General features: G+C 47.5%; 1 protein-coding gene across 3 annotated transcripts in view; it reads right to left on the bottom strand.

Annotated features, from left to right (window-relative positions):
• Positions 1 to 16,950, bottom strand: part of igsf21a (immunoglobin superfamily, member 21a) — a 192,249-nt gene extending 175,299 nt beyond the window's left edge. The window contains exon 1 of one of the 3 annotated variants that reach the window (XM_076025080.1): positions 16,447 to 16,950. In XM_076025080.1, coding sequence (XP_075881195.1) covers positions 16,447 to 16,588 — 142 coding nt within the window. In that variant the 5' untranslated portion in view covers positions 16,589 to 16,950. The remainder of the gene's footprint in view (positions 1 to 16,446) is intronic. The other 2 variants (XM_076025082.1, XM_076025081.1) reach the window with 2 other exon arrangements.
• Between the last annotated feature and the right edge of the window lie 4,138 nt (positions 16,951 to 21,088).

Here is a 21,088-nt window from a genome sequence, read left to right on the forward strand (position 1 = left end):
TGTTGACCTCGCTGGCGGTGAGAAGAGAGAAGCTCCTTTGTTGGTGGGAGGCTGTGACGCTCGGCGCCATCAAGGCATTTCTTCTTCCTTGCGTTGGTTCCAGTCCTTGGCAACGGCCATTGTGTCCACCAGGGCTCCTTTCTCTGCGATACCATGGGACGTGGACGACGACAAGGCCGCAAATGTCAAGTCTCCCGCGTTGTTTTATTTATTTATTTACTTTTTTTTCCCGGCGGCGCCCTTAAATAAACACTCATTAGCGACGGCGAGAGGAAACGGCGGCGCGTACCTGAGAGGTAAACGTGTTGCTCAGACCGCGGGGGGAATAATTAGGACTGGATAACTGGATTAATAATGAATGCTTGCGTCCGTCTGTCACAGCTGAGATGCTGGTGTTAAATGAATCATTTATCAAAACTGGGAGTGTTAACCGACCACAACAGCGAAAAAAAAAAGAAGAGCAACAGCTAATGAAACATATGCTAGTGAAGGATGTGCTTCCAGACTCGAAAGGCTGAAATTGTCTTTAAAAAAAAACAAGAAAATATTTACCGCTACAATGGCCTGTCATTTTCCCATATGCAAGTAGGAAGGAAGGAAGGAAGGAAGGAAGGAAGGAAGGAAGGATTCAATAAAACTTTTTCTTTTTATTTCAGCTGCCACTGGTCCTCCTCAAGAGCACATTTATCCAGTAATTACAGGCCAGGATGATGGATTGCCGTGGCAGGTACCCTCCAGTGGTTTGCTCTTTGAAATGCACAGAGGCGTTTCCGGCGGGATGGAAGGATCTCAGCGACGCCCTGCTGTTCCTGCTGCTCGCCGGTGTGAGCGGCAGGACGGGAGGCCAAAGTTGTTTTGGGAGTTTTATTATTTATTTATTTATTTTTGGCCTCTGCTTTCTGACTTTCCAGCGCGCCAAGACGGCGGCCGAGCCGTCGACGCGTTTGAACAACCCTGGAATTCCTTTCAGACTCTCAAGCAAGTAGCTTATCTGTTTGTCTGTTTTTATATATTATATTTTTTTTAATGCGTGATTGACGGCGACAGCAGCGGCCCCCAGTCGCTTTGTTCGTTTGTCTGCTTTTTCAGCAGTGATTAAAATCCTGCCTGCATGTAGATTTAACCTGAGTAAGGGCTGCTTGAATCTCCTTGGGGGGTGGGGGGGCGTCGTCATTATCCAGAGTTATTTTAACCCCCCCCCCCACACACACACACACACACACACACACCACCCCTCAGGAGTGCGCAGCTATAAACAAAAGAACAAACGTGTCGCTTCAGCCAGATCTTTTCCTGGCTCGGCGTAGTCATAATCCCTCCATCAGCTGATGTTTTTTTTTTATTTTTATTTATTTATTTATTTTTCTCCCCCTCTCACGAAGAGAAGCTTAAACAGTGGAATTAATATTAAGCGCCCTGTGTGGCCTTCAGATGGAATGGTTAAAGAGCAGGAATTATGTGAACTCCCTTCCTGCGGACTGACACGGCTCTGTTTTTTTTCCCCCCCTCTATCTCTCGCTGAGATGATTATCCTGAGCAGTGAGTGCGGTCCCATCAGGAGAGTGCTTGAATACGATGGAGAGGAATGATAGACAGGGGGGGATAAGACTATATCATGCATCTCTGGAGGGTGACAGATGTCAGCTTCGCCACAAGCTCTCATTCTGAGGAGCGGCAGGAGGAGAGGAAAAAAATGCATATGTATATATATACGGACATATACATATATACATATAAATACATATATATGTATGTGTGTACATATATGTGTGTGTGTGTGTGTGTGTGTGTATACACACATTTTTATATATGTATATATACATACATATATATATATATATATATATATATATATATATATATATACATATCTCTCTACATACATATATATATATATATATATACATATACACACACAGATATATACATATATTTCCATATATATACACACACACATACATACACATACATCTCATATATAAATATGCATCTCCAACAAGCACTCATGGCGCTGTTTTTCCACCCTGTATCGCTCCCACAACGACGGCGTTGTCACGTGAGAGCAGGGCGCTGACCCTACGCAGAAGGGAAAAAAAAACAAAAAAAAAACAGGCACGCGCTAAGCCGTCGACCCGATAGGAAGGAAACGTCCACGCTCGCCTTTTTTCAATTACGCAACATCTGTTTTCCCGTGACGTCAAAGACGTTTCCCTCGGCTTCATCGCGTCGAGCTCAGAGTGGGACGTCTCCTCGCACTTTTGTGGGTTTCCGGTTCATGTTTATTTTTTATTTTTTTAGGTTGTTTTTTTTTTTTCTCTCTCTCTCCGCCTGCAGAGGTGGAGACGTGACGACCGGAGCAATATTTCATCCAGCTCAAATCCTCTCCTCTCCTCCTCTCTTCCTCTCCTCTCCCTGAGTGTTGCTGTGACGTGATGGAGGTCTCACTATCCGGCACAACGCGGCCTAATGTTCAGTCAGCTGTGACGGGGGACTAATGTGAGCTTTCTCTTACACTCAGCTCCCCGTGGGAGACGCGGCAGCGGTGAGAGGAATGGGAGCAGCCGGGCCCGGGCCCGGAAACTGCTGCGAACGCGGCGTTTGGGGAGAAAAGAAAAAAAAAGAAAAGAAAGAAAAGAAAAGAAAAGAAAGAAAGGAGGCGGAGACGGCAGAACTCAAAACGCGACATCGACTATTGTGCAAAGACACAAAGTGGTGTTTATTTCTGGGACCCCGACAACAGAGTTAATCAAGCGGTCGTGTTGTTGGCCGCACCGGCGTCTCCCATTAGCAGAGCCTTGAATCATTTATCTGATCCCAATTCACATTCACCCCCGCTCAGCACGCGCCTCGCCCCATCCACACACCCCTCCTTCCTCTTCCGCTCAGTCTTGGCGGCTCCGCAGCTAAGAGCCCACATAATAGGAATTCATATACCGCTTTGTTTAATATTTATGGAAACAGAAGGATCAGTCTGAGGCAACAGCGTTTGACGGCGTCTTTTTTTCTTTTTCTTTCCACCCCTTTTTTTCCCTCCCTCCTCCCCAGATAAGGATCCGCAGCCGCCGCCGCCGCTTCGGCAGACAGAAATCAATTTGTTTCAATCTAATGTGGCTATGTTTAGACGCCTGGCTGCCACGCGCTCTGCGTGTTTATTTAATTCGCTCGCGATTACGCGCAGGCGTATTCTTAAGGAAACGGGGCCTGATCTCCTCGCTAGATGAGGCTGACGGTTCCGAGTGTCGGAGGCACTCAAAAGAAATTAATAATGCAAAACTCACCGCTGTGTTTCACGTCAACACTCCCGAAAAATGAAATGATTTCAATAAAAAAAAAAAATACGATAATCCTTTTGTTGGCAGACACAACCTCAAGGTCAGAACCTGAAAGGCTTGCGGGTCTCCGTTCATCCAACTATGTGCCTGTTTGAAATCGATTTGAATTTCCAAGTCCTAACCTTGTCTCAGATTCTCAGATCTTCCCTCCAATGGGCGCCAGGTTTCAAGTTGCCTGAAACTTCAGACTTCATCCAGCCTGGATGCCAAATGCCAAATGGAAGCTGGCAGGTTTAAACACTGCTTCTCTCAGGACAGGAAAGGAGGGGGGGGGGGGGAGAGGTGCAGCTGCTTTACTGTAGCAGCAAAGCGTGGCTTATTACAGATCTAGGCTACGCACACACATATACATATATATATACATATACAGTATGTAGTTTAGTTTGATCAGGACAAAGCAGAGAACCAAAATCCACACACAAGGTGAACATCCTGCCTAGATGCATGGAATATAATCTATTTTGGAACAAACTACAAGGTGGGAAATGGGGAACGGTCAGAAAGTATGAAGCTAGCAACTGTACCGCTCATGACTGACATGATCCACGTAATTGTCGACAATTCTTTGCATGACAGACCTAAATTGAAGGCCCTGCATCCTGCAAAGGAACAACATATTTTCCCCGTACGTCCCGCGCTGCCTTTGGTCTACAAAGCAACACGGGGAGGTTTGATGCTAACACCTCTGCTTTTGTGCAATTTCAACACATTTGGAGGGACACAATTTGATAGCCACAGCACCATCTGCAAAGCTGAGAGCAAATAGGAGAACTTGAAAGGAACGCGTCCGCTCGTGCTCGTGCACGAGCGTCCGCCCCTGTCTGTGTGTGTGTGCACGCGTGCACACACACACAGACAGGGTTCCTTCTGGAACAGGAGTGGGAAACAGGAAACGCATCACTGGTCCAAGCCTGTGCCCGCCCACTAGCACCTGTATTTATTCTGTCCTTTTTCCTTTGGGCCTTTGTTTTTACTGTCTTTTACCGAAAGCAAGTATTGCTAGTGCATCATGCTTTTGGGTGATAGATAGATAGATGGATAGATAGATAGATAGATAGATAGATAGATGGACGGACGGACAGACAGACAGACAGACAGACAGACAGACAGACAGACAGATCGGATTTAGTCTAAAGAGTTTTCATTATCATAGATTTTAAGAAAAGTCCAATCTAAAACCTAATTTCCTATCTGATCAATTAATTTACGGAATAATTAAAAACTTTGGAGCAGGACCTTCAACTGACTTGGAAACTACATTAAAAAATATTAGTATTAGCATTATTTTTTTCTTGTGGGAGCTTCCAGCAGAATGAATATTTGGTCCTCTTTCTATTGGCCAGGTTGTGGACGGAGGCTCAGGTGATATATATACATGTATTTTTTATTTTTTTTACCCTGGTCTTGGAACACACATGTGTTCATACTAGAACTCTACATGATTGTATGATCTGTTATGTGATGATGAGATGAAGGCCTTCTGATTCCACTCGCACCTAAACACCAGAGCATCCACTGCAGCCGCGGCACATGAGCTCATCAGCAACTTGGCAGCCGCCTGTGTTGCCGCTGATGTAGCCTTCGCTGTCTACAGGCTACATCAGAGAGGCAAAGAGTTGCCAGTGCAAAGCTCTTTCCAACGCGAGAAGACGGTAAAGGAATATGGAGACATCAAAGCAGCTCCAGCGCCGCACGCTCGTCGTGCGAACCGGACATTTAAAACCGTAGTTTTGTGGCGTCGCGGCCGTGAGTCAAAAGTGGACCTGTGAGTCGTCTGGATGACAAACTGCAAGCAGCGCAGGGAGACTTGTGTTGTTTTTATTTTTGTTAATAGTCCCCGGCCTGCCATAGGTCTCCGCGAGGGATGAGGAACTTGGACTCGAGTTTACATGAGTCATGAGTCAAATGAGTCACTGAGTCAGTCGCACAGAATGTTCCGATATCCGCAGACGCCCATAAAGTCCCCGCGGATTCATATCACTAAAGTGGCTGATTTGAAACAGACCACACTGATCCACGGCTGATGACTGGAGCCATGATTTTGTTAAGGAAAAAAAGGAAAAGATCAGCAATTCTTTTTTTTTATCCTTCAAAATTACAATTGAGATTGCAGGGGCAGCCACCGTCAAACGAGCTAACAGAGAAAAACAAATCGTGACTCCCAAATCAATTGAGTTCAATCGATTGAGTTTAGAATGACCTGATGAGCTAATAACGGACTTCAATAGAGTCCTTTAGGTGGCGCTCTTCCGTTTGTGGATGAAAAACAAGAAATCCAACCTGAACAATCCAAACGTTTTTATTTTTGTTCAGGGGAAGCTAGCTCGCCGCTAACTAGCAGACCAGTAGCTCCGACCCATGAGCGGAGCTTCAGCGAGGGAACCTGCTGCAGCTCTACTGTTTTTTATTTTATTTTAGTTTAATTATTTTTTTAACCGTGGACAGCTTGCAGCTTCATGCTTGCGTGCCTCGGATGGCTCTGGTCTCTGACCCTGCATTACTAGAGTGGAAGCCGAGCAACAACAACAACAAACAACGGCGGGGGGGGGGGGGGGCTACCTCCTCCGCTGCTGAACTGGCAATGTTTTAGTCCGTCCTGAGGAGTTTGGTTTTTTTTTTCTTCTTTTTTTTTGCTAGCAGGGGCGGCGGCAGGCGCTAAGAGGTGGGAGCCACACTCCATTTCAGAGTCAAATTAAAGCTGACACTTTTATTGGGTGAGGATAAATTAGATCATCTATCCTTTATGTAAAAAAGAAAAATTCAGAATGCACCGGGGCCGAGAGGCTCGGAGTTCAGCACAATAATCTCGAATGATGACGCCGACCTGTGAGATAGATTTTATAGGAAAAAGGAAGGAAATTGAAAGGGGGCGGCGCAAGCTACCGACTGCGGTTGCACATCGGCCTCATTCGCCTCTACGCTGGGTGTCGTACGTTGAGTTTGCCAATAAGTGTAATCACAACTGGCAGATGTTAATGGATCATCACAGGCTGCTGCTTTCACAGACCTACGCATGTGAAACGTTACCACAACCTGCTCTCGTGCATGCGGATTGATGTCTTCATGGCTTTTCTCCCCCCACCCCACCCCCCCCCCCACACACACACACACACACACACACACACAATGACTCCCGCTTATGGAAAAACGTGTGGATGCGTACTGAGGGAGGAAAGCCTCCGCCTGGCTCACATGGAGGTACGACGGCACGCTCGGAGAGGAAATAATCTGTTGTCATTAGAAGAGCGGCCGGCGTGCGGCCACAGATTAGGGCCCTCCGTCGCTTCGCCTTATTCCGCGGCTCTTGGAGAGCGGAAGGAGATCGTTGAGTCGCCGAGCTGAGCGGAGAGTCGAAGGCAAAGGAGGAAAAGCGATGATTTTGAACGTCTGAGGCTGCCGTACACTGAGGGTATGGGGAAATAAAGAGGGATTAACTGAGATTAGGTTTGTTTGTGTGGAAAAGCACGAGAAGCGAGTCTAAATTGGAATTCCAATAGCAGGTAGAACAGATAAAAGGATCAAAAACGCTGTTATCACTGTTGTTAGTGGGATTATACGGCAATGTTGGCAGTATTTACGGTTCGTCTTGAAAAGATGTTGCTACATCACAGAACAACTTGTAGAAGGAGTTCTGATTGTGTCAGTGTGGTGGCATTCCGTCTCTTTTCCGCTGTCACACATGCGAATTGCGTCCCTGAATTTGACACAGCGCCCCCAGCTGGCCCGGCATAGGACTATATAACTGGAGCCGGGCCAGCACCCTCTCACAAACACTCAAAGATGTTTTGTTTTTGTTTGTTTTTTTGCCTCGCTGGTGCCTCTGTCATCCACAAACTTTAGTGGCAACAGTGCCAGTGTCCTTGCAAGGGGGGGTGACGGGCAGGCGACCAACGTTACACAGTCGCATTGTAAAAATAACAAATTGGATACAATCGTTTTAGCAAGGGGAAAAAAATGTATCGACGTGTTGTTTCGCCTTTAATTTGCTTTGATTTTCCAAGGGAAGCACAGACGCTTGATATTCCCGTTCCTTTTGTGTGCACCTTGGAAAAAAAAAAAAAAAACCCTACAAGGCCAGGAAGGGTTTGTCAAACAGAGGTTGTGTCTCGCTGGCAAAAAAAAAGGAAAATCTAATGTTAAGAATCAAAATTTCTGCACGTCAGGGGGAAAAAAAGTCCTCCTTGCACAGCGGGGGTCTCTCCAGGAGGCTTAAGGCGAAACCTCTCCTGTGCTGAGAGGCGAACGCTACGATCCGTCGCGTCGCGGCTGCTCCACATTCCGACGAGTCCTTCAGAAGAGGAAGGTTAGCGACAGGGGCGCTGCAGCTGCGCGGCAATTGTTAGCATGTTGGAACACGATGAGCACAATAATCCACACGAGCAGGGAGGCAGCCTCGAGGGGACGGGGGGGCACACACAAAAAAATAACTGCTGATAAAGCGCGTCAAGAAATCCCGGCTTAATCTGGGGAAAAGAAGAAAGAAAGATTTCCGTGTGAAAAACAGATTATAAACAAACGGAGGAGAAAATATGTCAGAAGAAATGAAGAAATCCTTGGGGTCTTTGGAGAATTTCATCTCCTCGCCATCGAATGGGAGCTGCTTCCAAACTCCCACGCAAGCGCGAGACGCTCAGCGAGACGGCCCCACATCCGGGCTGGGGGGCCGAGGGGGGGGTGAGCGGGGGGGTCGGGGAGAGGGAGGGGCGACTCAGCGTCTCGTTTGAACTTCCCGGCCCCCGAGCATTTGCTTGTCTCCGCTAATCATAAACTTTATCGTTTGATCAAGCATCGGCGCCCGATAACGCGAGCTTCTTCTCCTCCACGCGGGCGAAGAAATTCGCCTCCTCCTCTTCCTCCTCCTTCTTTTTTTTTTTCTTCCCAGGACATTTTTCCTTCCGAGCCGTTCCCCCGCGCGCGGCCTAACGCTGCGGAGGTTAGCGGCGGGAAAGGACAGATCTGTCACCACGATTACACATTTCCTTGCCTCGTTTGCCATCGCGGGAGACACGTGGACCCTCCCTCCCTCCCTCCCCTCCACGCCACCCCCATCACCCACCCTCGGGGGTCCGGGGCTCCTACCTAGCAAACCGACTTGGACGCGCATCTACTGCTAGCCATTAATTAAATATATCCATAGATTTCCAATGAACTGGCTTGGCGCAAAAAAAAAAAAACATGAAAAAATCTAGGAATATAAAAAAAACAAAAACAGGAGCAGCTCCGTCCAAAATGTCACCAAGATGATTTGGCTCCGTGCACGTTTACCTGGAAAACAGACGCTCTGCACGTATGCTAATGCTGAGGGACGCCTTATTCTCACGCACGTGGCTTATCACAGTCTCAGAAATTTCAGGGGTGTCACGCTGTTGGGATGGATGCCTTTGAAGAAACTAAGAGCCAGAATTTCTTTCAAGATCAACAGCAGCAGCAGCAGCAGCAGCCGTGCCTCGGTGGGAGGAAGAAGAAAATAATAACACTGCAAAATAGATGCGCAGCTAAGAGCCGTTTCAAGAAGTGTCAGGGAGTTTGTTGCATTTAAATGACAAATAAATAAATAAATAAATAAATAAAAACAGCTCAATGCGATACCCATAAATGGGTGTTTAAACCGAAGTTAAAGGACCTTGATGTTGCTTCTGCTAACACAAAAAGACGCAAACTGCAGCGGAGAGCGCAGGGTTGACAGAGGCAGAGGCTCTAAATTCCCAAGTCTTGTCCCGCTGGCATTAAACAGGTCAAACTTATTACCCCCATCGATTTGTAGCGTTTAAAGCACCTTCAGCACCGTTTTACGCCGGGTCCGGCACTTGATGGTCCAAAAAAAGGGGGTGAAAGATCACAGAAGAGTGGAGGGCCTGCTGCCACTGGCTGAACCAGACGCCACCAACCAACACAAAATCTTCCAAACAAAGTCAAACTTTGAATCGCGGCGGCGGATGGCACAGAGCCATCAGCAAGACATGTGTACGTTGCAACTAATCAGGGCGGAGCCGAGGCAGGAAACAGGAAGTGAGATGGGCCATTTTTTTCCTTCGGTTTTGGTTTCAACCTGAATATCACAGTAGGGCCTCTGTAGACTTGTTTGACTGAGGCGTCACTGCGAGCCATCTTCCCCGCTAGCTGGCAGTGAGTGGCTGGCCAATCACATGGGAGTGAGTGAGGCTGTACCGAGGCAGAGCCACGAATGGAGCAGGTAGGGGAGGGGGGAGGAGAGCCAATGACAGCCTCATGAGAGTGAGAGAAACAGACAACATTTGGTGAGGCTTTTACAGCTCAAACTAAGAGTTTATTGACCAAACAAACCTTGTTTATTGTTACACTATACAGTATACAGTAGGACCGCTTTAAGGCCACAGCACCTTAAGCAAGCCAAGTCAAAAACAGAAAAATACAAAAAGGTGTGCTGCCGACACTCCTGAGCAGGAACAACATCACATCAATCTAGTGTTGTTAGCTTCTTCTAGTTTGACTTCCATTGTGGAAGTTCCTTTAGCCTCCAAGTTGCAGCAGCTAGCGGGCCGACGTCCAAGTGTTTGCGTGTCTTACTTTTCTAAAATAGCAGTCCTGTTGTGCTCCACTTGAAGAAGTCTAATCTGAAAACAGTGCGCGGTAACGGGGCGTAGGCGGCAGCGACGAGGCGTTATATTTCCTGAGTGCGTCGAAAACTGTCACGTGTTCCGGCGTTAGAGATGAAGTTCTAATCTAATCACTCGGACAATTATCTCACAGGTACGTCAGGCTGAGAGAGGAGCGTGTCACGTGGAAGCTAAACACGTTTTCGAACGCTTTCGCTTTCCACTCATCGGACCACCGAGTAATTCCCAAAGGGGAGGGGGCGGAGCCAGGCAGGAGGGGAGGGGTTGTCGCGGTGTTTGCAATTCCTCAGAGATCAGAGACAAAAAGCCGCCTCTTTTACCGGGCCGCCGCTTTTGTCGCATTAAAGGTACAGTGCGTAAAAGTGTGCCACCTAGTGGTCAAATTTCAGACTGCAAGCTCGACTGTGGACTTTGATAGCCGACTTGGAGCAAGACCCTTTAGCTCTGTGTATGATCTGATATACAAATAAGAATGTATTGTGCTTTTACTAATGTATTTCCAGGCTGTACGTCAAGCTTTTGCCAATATAAAAATAATAAATCAAAGGGCAAATCTTACACACTGGACCTTTAAAGTATGACAAAGTATGAGAGGCGTGCGGCTGAAAGGTGAGCACCACAAAACAAATTGTTTTGACTATAATCACCAGGCGATCGCCGGCCATCCACGCAGGGTCCCGGCTCAAGAAGGGTCTTTTGTTGTTGTTGTTGTTGTTGTTGTTTGTGTTATTTTTTTCTACTCCAGTGAAGCTGGTAAATGTCGTCCGGCCGTCTTTGAGTGATATCGTTGCCCCCGGTGTCAGTCAACGGCTGAAAGAGGTCAACTGGAGACTCAAAGCGGTTGTTTTTTATGTTCATACTCTCTCTCTCTCTCTCTCTCTCTCTCTCTCTCTCTCTCTCTCTCTCTCTCTCTCTCTCTCTCTCTCTCTCTCTCTCTCATCGTATTCCCAACATTCCCTTGCTGGCACATGGAGACACGCTGGGCGCCTCTCACTCCGTCTGTGTTTGAACTCTGTTGCATCAGAGATTGGAACAGAACGCTTGACGTAGACGCAACCCCCCCGAGCCTCCACCCCCCACCCCCATCTTCCATCCTTGTACGTACAGAGAGAAAATACCACGGTATTGATTGGCGCTCCACAACACGCGGCGCGTCATGAACAAACCAATTATTAACACGTCAAACACCGCGGTGGGTCAAATCTGAGAGAACGTCGTCGTGGTGCCTTTGGTCCGTCAGGGTAAAAAAAAAGTTTTTAACGCAGCGGCCGATGAAGATCGTTGCTCAGCTAACATCCCTCCGCGCTTCCTCCCGAGAGTCGGGGACCGTCAGCAGCAGAAAAAAAAAATCAAAAAGCATCAGATCTCACAGAGGCCGCTGTTAGATCTGTGATCTGCGATCTGCGGCAGAACTGGCAACCTGGTGGTGGCGCCCCCATCCCACCCCATCCACCCCGACGCTTCGCTGCATAGGTGCTACCTGAGGATTTAAAAAAAAACCTGGAATGTGATGTGAAAGGGCGACGTGTTGAGCCGGCCCCCCCCGTTCCGAGTCTCTGCGTCAGTGCTGTCCTGTGTTGTGGTGTTTTTTAGCTGCAGCGACATGGCAGTGGCAGGACAACTGCTTTTTGTTTCGGTCAAATCGCTGAAGGGGTTTAAAAAAAAAAAAAAAAAAAAAAAAAAAAAAAAAAACAACCACGACAGAGAGCGAGCAGGAGGCCAATGCGGAAGTTCTGAAAAAAGAAAAACTTGCATTCTATCATTAGGCCAGCAGGGACAAAAGATGGTTGCGAAAAGATTAAACTGACTGTTCATACAGAAATTCATCTTTTTTTTTCAATTTTGTTTGTCTAGTCGCTCATAAAGTTATCTCACCTAGCGGGCTTTAATTTCCATTCTGTGTGATTTTGTCCAATTTCGAGTAAAAATAATAGTAAAAAAAAAGTGAAGAGGGCTCAGCTAAATTATAGCAGCCAAACCAACGGGCGCCGCCACGCCAACTCCCCCCCCATCTTCATATGCACTCAGTGGTTTGCATCCCATTTCCCACAACGCCATGCATCTCTTTGACCTCTGACACGGCGAGCGAGAGTCGATAATTGTTCTCCTCCGCGTCCCCGGACCTAAAGTCCACATCCGCGCTGGACCTGTTGCCACGGCCGCCGCTTCGCTGAGCCGCACGACGTCACGCGGGCTGAACCGCGTCGCCCTTTGACCCCTCCGCTGCAGCTGTTCATGTATTTACTCAAATGCACGTTTGTTCGCAGCGCGGGAGAAGGCGCTTTGAAACACTGCAGTGGACAATGGGAAATGTCAATAAGAGAAAGGATGTATCAATACATACACCTGAACGCATCCTGCCACACGCATGTGCAGGTAAACAAGGCAAATGAAGGTCTCACGCTTTGTGGAAGTTCAATTGCGGCGGAAGATACGTGCAGGTGGGAATAACATTGGAGAAAAGGTCTGAGTCAGGGGAAGAAATGAAGTGGAAAAAAATAAACTGCTGCGGCTGCTGCTTGAGGAAGAGGAAGAAAAAAAGAAGCATCGAATCGCTTCAATTTGACACGAATCAAAAGCGTCTGAACATTCCGGTATCATTAATCTCCAATCTTGGAGCTGCCCGCGGAATCCCTCTCCGAAAACACAGCGCGTACAAAGTTGGCTAAGGTCCCGGAAAAGGGCTGCAAACTAATCGAGCTAACAAAAAACACAGGTCAAATAGATCACAAACAAAAAACAAAACATAATAAAAAAAAAAAAAAACATGGCCTTTTCATACCTTCTGCATCATCTTAACGAGACTGCAGAGGGGGAAAAAAAAAAAACCAAAAAGACAAGAAACAAACAACAAAACACCTTTCCTCAATTAAGCTCGGAGCTCGAGAGTGCCGCCTCTTATCAACAGGAAGTCATAAATCACAGGACGTCAAAGAGCCAAGCGTCCCCTCTCGCGGCAGAGACTCCAAATAGATCATCTCCCTTGGATACTTTTCACCTTGTTATTAACACATCAGCAAAGCTTCAGTGTTCCAGTGTGAGCTCCACACGCTGACAATGCCTCCCTGCAAAGGTTGAAATAACAACCGCGGGCAGAAAATGTATCAATCTGACGAGGTGGGAAAACTCATTAGGAGGTGGAGAAGGTGACGATTGCAACAACTGTAATCAGGCTAAAAAAAGAAAAACAATGGCACGGACAAACTATGGGTCAGTCTGTGCAATTATCAAAATAACAAATGACAAACGTGATTATTGACAAGACACTTCTGAAAGTCTCCTGGATGTGTTAATGGAGATGAATCGCTGGGGGAATAACAACACTGTGGCGCTAAGTTGCTTTACTTTTTTAAAATAAAAGCTAGCACGCATCCTAGCACAACTAACGGAAACAACTGATTTTAAAAAATTCTGGATTTTCCCAACATTGAGATGAATAAGATGCTGCAGTTACCTTCATGTCTTCTGGTTTCCAGAAGAATCTGCCTCAATCCTCGAAAACCCACCAAAACAGAGCTTGGTACTAAATACAGCCAAATGCTCCATGTCAACCAGCAGACACACACACGTCAGACGCCTGTCAGCATGTTCAATCACTTTTGTTAATAATAATAACAGAATGTATTTCCAGGTTAAACCTTGAATGTGGCGTTGGCGAATGGGCATAACATAGCTGCGTGTCCAAGACATCAACCGTTTGTCAGCTGGCTAACTAGCAAGCTAAGCTTCCGCTGCACACAAGTTGTTGGCTTGTGTGCTATTGAGATGTGCGCACCAGTGTGTAGCATGCATTTGCTTAAAGGTACAGTGTGTAAAATTTGGTCTTTGAGTCATGGTTTTTGTATCGGTAAAAGCTGAACATACTACCTGTAAATATATCAATAGAAGTGTATATTCACAACACATACATCCAACCATATTCAAAACCCGCTTTCTCCTGCACTCAGGGTTACTACGGGGGTGTGCTGGAGCCTGTCCCAGCTGTCATAGGGCAAAGGCAAGGTGACACCCTGGACAAGTTGCCAGTTCATGGCGAGACCACATACAGAGACAAACAACCAGCCAACAAAGACAAACAGAAAATATATATACATACATATATATATATGTATATATATGTGTATATATATATATATATATATATATATATATATATACATATATACATATATATATATATATATATATATATATATATATATATATATATATATACATATATCCACATATAGGCATCCGGCAGTTCTGCTGGCAAGTTCAGGAGAGGGAGGATGAGCGAATGAGCACTGCAATCTAAAGTCTGACCACCAGATGGCAGAATTTTACGCGCTGTACTTTTAATGTGACATGGTCGGTGCCAATTACAGCTGCACTGAGGACACGGCTCCACGTTGGCGACACACAGTCATAAATTCTGAGCTGTGCGCCTCTACAACCCATTAACACGTGTTTACAGTAGAAAACGCGCAGAAAACCCTGCAAAGACCTCGTGCTTATTCCTCACGCTTGAGTTTGACGTTTCCTTCTTCTTTTCTTTTTCCCGTGTTGCAGCAGGTTTATTAATGTTCCTTCCGAAAAACTTCAAGTGCTGGAGGAACACTTAGCGCACACACCAAAAGCAGCCTCTCAAACCTCAACAACCAACCCATAAAACCTGCATGTCCACAAGGCTCGCGAGGGCCAGGCTAGCGAGGGCCAGGTTAGCGAGGGCCAGGTTAGCTCTGCTGCATTAAGTAGGGAAGCTGTGCTGAAGTTCTAAAAGGAGAAACATATCTGGCAGCAGGTGAAGGCAGGAGGCTCCTATTCATTACAAAGTTAGACATTCTATTTGTCGTTTATCGATTTAATGACACGGATAGAGTTTTTTTATGAAAGTTAAAAAAAAATAATTAAAAAAAAGTGGCATTGAGAGGGTTTTATTGATCAGTAGCCATCGGTTTAGGGAGTGTGGGAGGAGAAAACCTTGATCTGGTGAAAAAAAATCCTTGTGAGGCATCGAGCGCTATGATGAATCAAACAGGATATTCAGTTGGTTCCGGGAAGGGGTACGTCAGCCAGACTTACATCCGATGTTGTAGCTACTGCTGCTACTACAAAACAAAATGTTTTCTATCACGGCTCAGCCTGCGCTCAGGGGTCAGGAGGTCAGGGGGTCGCACCCGGGGACGTGGCGCCAGAAAGAGACAAACGACCACCCGCGCTCATTAACGCCCATGGACAACATGGAGTTGCCAATCAGCTGAGTGTGTGTGTGTGTGTGTGTGTGTGTGTGTGTGTGTGTGTGTGTGTCTGTGTGTGTCTCTCCCAGCAATCATGCGACAGACCTGGAGCAGACGGAAGGTGCGTGATTGCTGGTGTTGAGTGCAAGTGACACGCCGGGGGTCAGGGGGGGTCAAAAAGCACTTGAGTGCGAGTCCACACCAGCCAACCAGCTGCAGCTTGAACAGGTAACACAGTCTGCAGGGCAGCGTCTGCTGCTGCTGCCGCTGCCGCTGCTGCAACATGAGGCTCAAAGTCCCTCAGAGTTTCCACCGATGCAGTCATGCAACATGCAAAAATAAATAAATAAAAACACGGGAGGGGGAGCGGGGGGGGGGGTCTTATTTCCTGCCACCACAAGGCACGTGCAGCGCCCACCCCCCACCCCCATCACGCGCCGTGACTCCACTACTGATCTCGCGCCCGTCAACTCGAGGAGGCGCAGCGAACTCGGCTCAGCGGCAGCGGCGTCAGGGCGGGAAAGAACGGCTAGAAATCACGGGATCGGCCGCGTGGCATCTGCGCCCTCCTCGCGCCTCAACAGCTGAACGAGAAGGGGAAGGCACGCGATGAACGTGACGGTGCCGCGCCGCGCAGGACGCACCGCCAAATGGGTATAAATGATGAAAGAAAAAAAAAAAAAAAAAAAAGAGGCGTCGATCAAGGCGCTGAAGTTTGGGGCCGAGCCGAACCGAGCCGAGGGACAGGGCAAAGGAGAGACGGACGAGGTGTGCGCGAGGAGTGCAGCCCGCATGGGGCGCGCTCCGGCGGCGGCACGCACAGTCGGCGCTGCTCTCGCGGTGCGCGCCGCTGATGGTGCATGCAGCGGAATTGAGATGAGACGCACATTCGCGTCCTCGTCGTGTCGCTGCCACCGTCACTGCCGCTATCATTATTATTTCGTTGATTCATGTGTGTGTGTGTGTGTGTGTGCGTGTGTGTGTGTGTGTTTTGTTTTTTTAAGCCAAATGTTCACACCAACCACCACCACCACGACCACCCCGGAGTGTGCGTGCACACACGCCGAGCTTGGTGCGGATCGGGGAGGGGGAAAAGTTGGGCACGGCACGGATCGCCTCCGCCCGGGTTCGTCCGTTTCGCGATCATCATGATGCATTTTATAATTTAAAAAAAATAATAATAATGATGGTGATGATGATGATGATGATGATGATGATGATGATGATGATGATATTTTTCATCGTTCTTCATTTCAACTCGAACGACCGACACTTCGGTTCGCGGAGGGTCACACTTACCGACGGCTAAATCCAGCAGGTCGGCGCACAGCAGCAGCGAGCACAGCGACAAGACGGTCATCTTTCTCTTGTTTCGCGGTAAATCCCAAACTCCATTGGCGTTCACGCGCTCCCCGGGATTCGGCTGCGTAATCCCCGCCATTCCAGAGGTATGCGATTGAAAGGTGTCCACAAACTATTCATGATGCAGCTCAGGACTAAAGTGGGAGAAAATCTGCGAGCAATCAAGAGAGGCGGGTGGGTTGTGAGGGTGGAGGGGTGGTGGTGGTGGTGGGGCGGGAGGGGGGTTGCAGGAGAGGAAAAAGAAGACGAGCCTCCGCCGATTGGAAGAAGGAGCCAAGTGTTGTTGTTGTTGTTGTTCAAAAAAAAAAAATCTCCCCCCCTTCCAGTTTGAACAATGGGGAGCTGCGGTGAGCCGCGGAGCGGAGACGGGCTCTGGGAGGAAAAAACACAGAGGTTTGGATGAAAATGTGTTCCTCTCCTTCTCCGCCTCACTCACTCACTCACTCACTCACACACACTCTCTCTCTCTCTCCTCCCCCTCCCTCTCTCCTCTGTGCATCTGTGCGTGCGCGCGTACGCGTGTGTGCGCCTCCTTCCAGCCTCCAGACAGACGCGCAGTCATTCCTGATCACTCGCTCTTTTATTTCACACAATTTCCTACCCCCCTTAATCCCACCCTGGATTCAGACCACTCTAATTCTGTCCATTAAGCCGATTTATTTTCTGTTGGATTTTTTTTTTTTTTTGCTTCCACTCTCAAAAAAAAAAAAAAAAAAGGCAGACCCTCACGCTGCATCGCGAGACTAAATGCGTATCTTGAATTACAACGACAGAAGATTGGTGGTGGTGATCTGTCGCTGGATCTGCACAAATCGTGTTTGCGATAATGAAGTTTCCATCAACTGGCCGAGAGTCCACAACGCGCTCAGCTCCAAGAGAGAGAAAACGAGCGATGGAGCAACATTTAAGTCCACACATGGTGCTTTTTGCAAACTCTTGTGTTCAATGGACCTGACAGATTAAAGGAGGTAGTTCACCGCACGTTGCAGAGGGGACATTTTCTAACCCCACACAGGAAAATTCATGGAGGTAAAGAAGTCCACCCACATTCTAATTTCACTCAAAACACCAACAACTACAGCAACAAACTTCTCCTGCAGCCTCCCAGCACTACCAACAGCCGTCAAGTCAACAGGTCCCATTCAATTTTTCATACAGCCGGGGATGTGGCTCCACACAGCGAGCTGATGGACCAGGTGTCCACCTGCAAATGATGCAATGAAAGCGTGTCCATCTGTCTGTCCGACCTCAACTGACCTCACGTAGCTCAGGTCGAAGGAGGCGTAGCCCGCAGTGGCCGGCAAAATGACTCAAAAACTAAACCCCACACAAGCTCCGCCCACTCCCGCAGCAAGCAAGTGATTCACTCATCAGGCGAGCTGGACGGGGCAACTGTGAGCAAGCGAGTGATTCGTTGGTTGACAGCCAGGCATCGTAAGCAGGGCGGGAGAGGAGCTGGTGATTTTCCCCCGCAGGACTTAAACAGTGATTCATTTCATATCGTTTCTACAAATGCAGCAGTCACGCGATAGCGGAATCGTGCCTAGTCTCTTCTTGGCGGTTAGCTAGCAAGCGGTCAAAGGAGTGAGCCAGTGGTCAGAGTTAATAGAAGATCTCCCATTCTTTAAGTAGCTGCGTTTCCATCACCCCTAGAATTGCGCAAAACCTAAATATCACAATAAAAAACTGGTAATGGAAACGTCTAAAAACCTCTCACATATCGCTAAAAGGTTTTTACGCTCTCATGAGATGGTTTTTCAGACATATTGATGTAGAGGTATCTCGCAAAAGTGTCATGGAAACACTTTTTCATCAGGTCACTGGACGTGACGTAGGAGGTCACATGACCAGTTCACTTCAAGTGAAAATAGCGCATTATGTTTGGAGGGAGGAGGAGACAAAGTATTTTACAAATAAAAGTCAAAGTCAAAGAGAAAAATGTGACAACCACTCTTGACAGCAAACAAACGTAAACAAACAAAAAGCAAACGTAATTCTCGTAGAATCTCAATTACGGCTTATGCACTTCACACCATCCGATGGAAACACCTGCAATTGAATTTTAGAAATGTTGCTTTTATTTTGCCTATTTAATAAAAGATACCCAGTCCATGTAGCCGGTCCATCGGGGGTGGTATACAGAAGCTTTGCACCCACATGCTACAATGAAGGGCTCAACTCGAATCTCCACAAACTGCAAAAAACTGCTTCTTTGTGTGCTGTGTCTGTGGCTGCATGGGTTCCTTCACCACAATTCGGGCTTCCTCAAACGCAGCTCGAAGACACGCACATCCGGACGACTGGCAACCCTTACCCCACTTTGAGTGCCGGGCGTGTCCGCCAGTCTCTCCGGAGAGCCCCCGTCCACACGGGATTGAGCGGGGAATGGGCGGAGCTTCAATTTTGGGTGGAATGTCCTTTTCGACGTTGTTCATCTGGTTTCAAATTGGTGCAATCATTTGTCTCGTGGCCGACAATCAATCAGGTCGGCAGCTGCGTGTGAACGACACTGCGAGGCTTCGCCTGGGATGTACCGCTGCCAGCCTGCTGCTGTACGTCGTCACTCGTCGCAACGAGTGGCAGTAACCGCATCAGTGTTTTTTCTTCCCCCTCGTCGTCATGTCACTCATGTCGAGAGAAGCCCGAATCCAAATGTCATTTTCATTAAAAGTTACTCCCCACGAGTATTTTTTTTAAGCATAAAAATGACATTTTCCAGAGCTTAGCATTAGCATATCCCCACTGTCACAAAGACAGGCTAGTTTGACATCAGTCACATTTGATTCAAACACTTGAATAATTGGGCTGTTTTATTTCCCCCTCTACCTCTTCCCTCCTCCCCACTCATTATGTTCATCTTCAACAAACCCGTCAAGATTTCAGGAGGGACCCGAGCCACAAAATGTTGTAGACACCAGTCAGACTTTTGACAGCAGCCTCCGGCTATGTCATTGTAATCAGCATCACCTTAGCGAGGGTAGCTTCTCTCTTTTTGCTGGCGGAAGTAAACCCTTTGTGATGCGCTCCTCGGGGTTGTCTTTTAAAAAATTGAGGCAATAGGTTATTTTGGGAGACAGTGACTGAGATGGCAGCTTCATTTCGCCCACCATCCAAAGAGGAAAAAAAGAAATTCTGAAGTCATTTGAATAAAACAAATTAGTTTCCCCATCTTGTCAGAATGTGAACTTTGGTATATTGGGGCCTTAAGAATGTCGGCTCTTGACACGAGCTGCGAATCTGAGCAACAAAAGGCTCCTCTGCTTGGTGGAGGAGACCTGCAACATTGTCAAAAAGCATATCGTTGCGCTGCTGATGGTTTTGACGGCTATTGTTGACGATTTCTGGTGAATTGCTTGTAGGGGTGAACATGAGTTTTAGTACCTGCTTGTTTGGCTCCAGATGTTGGCGTCCTAATGGGAAATGGGATGCAACCCACAGCGAGGGATGACCACTGGTAGAATATGGCCAGACGGACGAGCTGAGTAGCAAGCAAAGCATCTAAACTCAATTTTAGGTAAATTTTTCATCCATCCATCCAACCATCCATCCATCCATCCATTCATCCATGCATCAATCCATCCATCCAGCTGTCCATCCTTCTATCTATCCATCTATCAGTCATCAATCAATCACGACTTATCTTGTACTCACAGACAGGAATCCATAATTCTCCTTGAGAAAATAAAACTACTATATGTGTATTTGTTGCCTGACATTTTCTTGATGGCTGCTGTTTCAACCGCATTCATCAGAGTTCCTTATTCATTTCTGACACGCTCACACCGACACTTAAACTCTGTCAAACTTGTGAGCCCGTCAACAAATAAATGATAAACAAATGACACTAAAAGGTTGGAATAAACTTATGTATGTGTTCTTGGAAAGATTTCTCAACTTGAACTCCAGAGCAAATGTGTAGGAGGCCAGAGGATTAACTGTTCTTATTTATTTATTTGTTTTAAAGATGGCATTCTCCGCCACGTTCACATTGACGGACCCCCTATCAACTGTCTGGAGTTTAAAAAAAAAACCAAACAAATAAACAAAAAAAGCCAGCCTGAAACTGTCACATTTATTGTCAGTGCCACTCTCCCCCGCACAGCCTGCTGACAGTCCGGGGAAGGAGGTTCAGCTCTGCTGCTGCAGCGCTCTATAGAGGGCAGTGTCACCAGCAATTTGTCGGGGCAACTCAGCCAAGAGAGCACGAGCGGCGTCTGACCCGCCGGCACCGAACTGGTGAGAGTCCACACGCTGCTTTCGTGCACCCCCCCCCCCTCCCCCCCCCCCCCCACCCCCCTCCTGGTACCATAGGCACAAATCAATAAGCCTTTAACGACTGCTGCTGCTGCTGCTGTTGTTTTCTAAGCTTTTTATTGAGGACGTGAGCAATCGGCAGCGAGAGGGAGGCCTGACAAGTCCGTCTCGGTGAGGATTACACTCTGTCTCCTCTCGTGCTTTCTGTCTTTCCCACTGATCATTAAGTGTTTGTGCCTTTGAACCATTTTGTTGTGGAGCCAGGGTTTCCCTCCCGCTCCGCTCCCTCACATATATACATAATTCTTACAGATTATGGTTACAG

This window comes from Nelusetta ayraudi, unplaced genomic scaffold (assembly GCF_046127955.1).
Source record: "Nelusetta ayraudi isolate G7.1 ecotype Tasmania unplaced genomic scaffold, CSIRO-AGI_Nayr_v1 ptg000017l, whole genome shotgun sequence".
Taxonomy (NCBI): domain Eukaryota; kingdom Metazoa; phylum Chordata; class Actinopteri; order Tetraodontiformes; family Monacanthidae; genus Nelusetta; species Nelusetta ayraudi.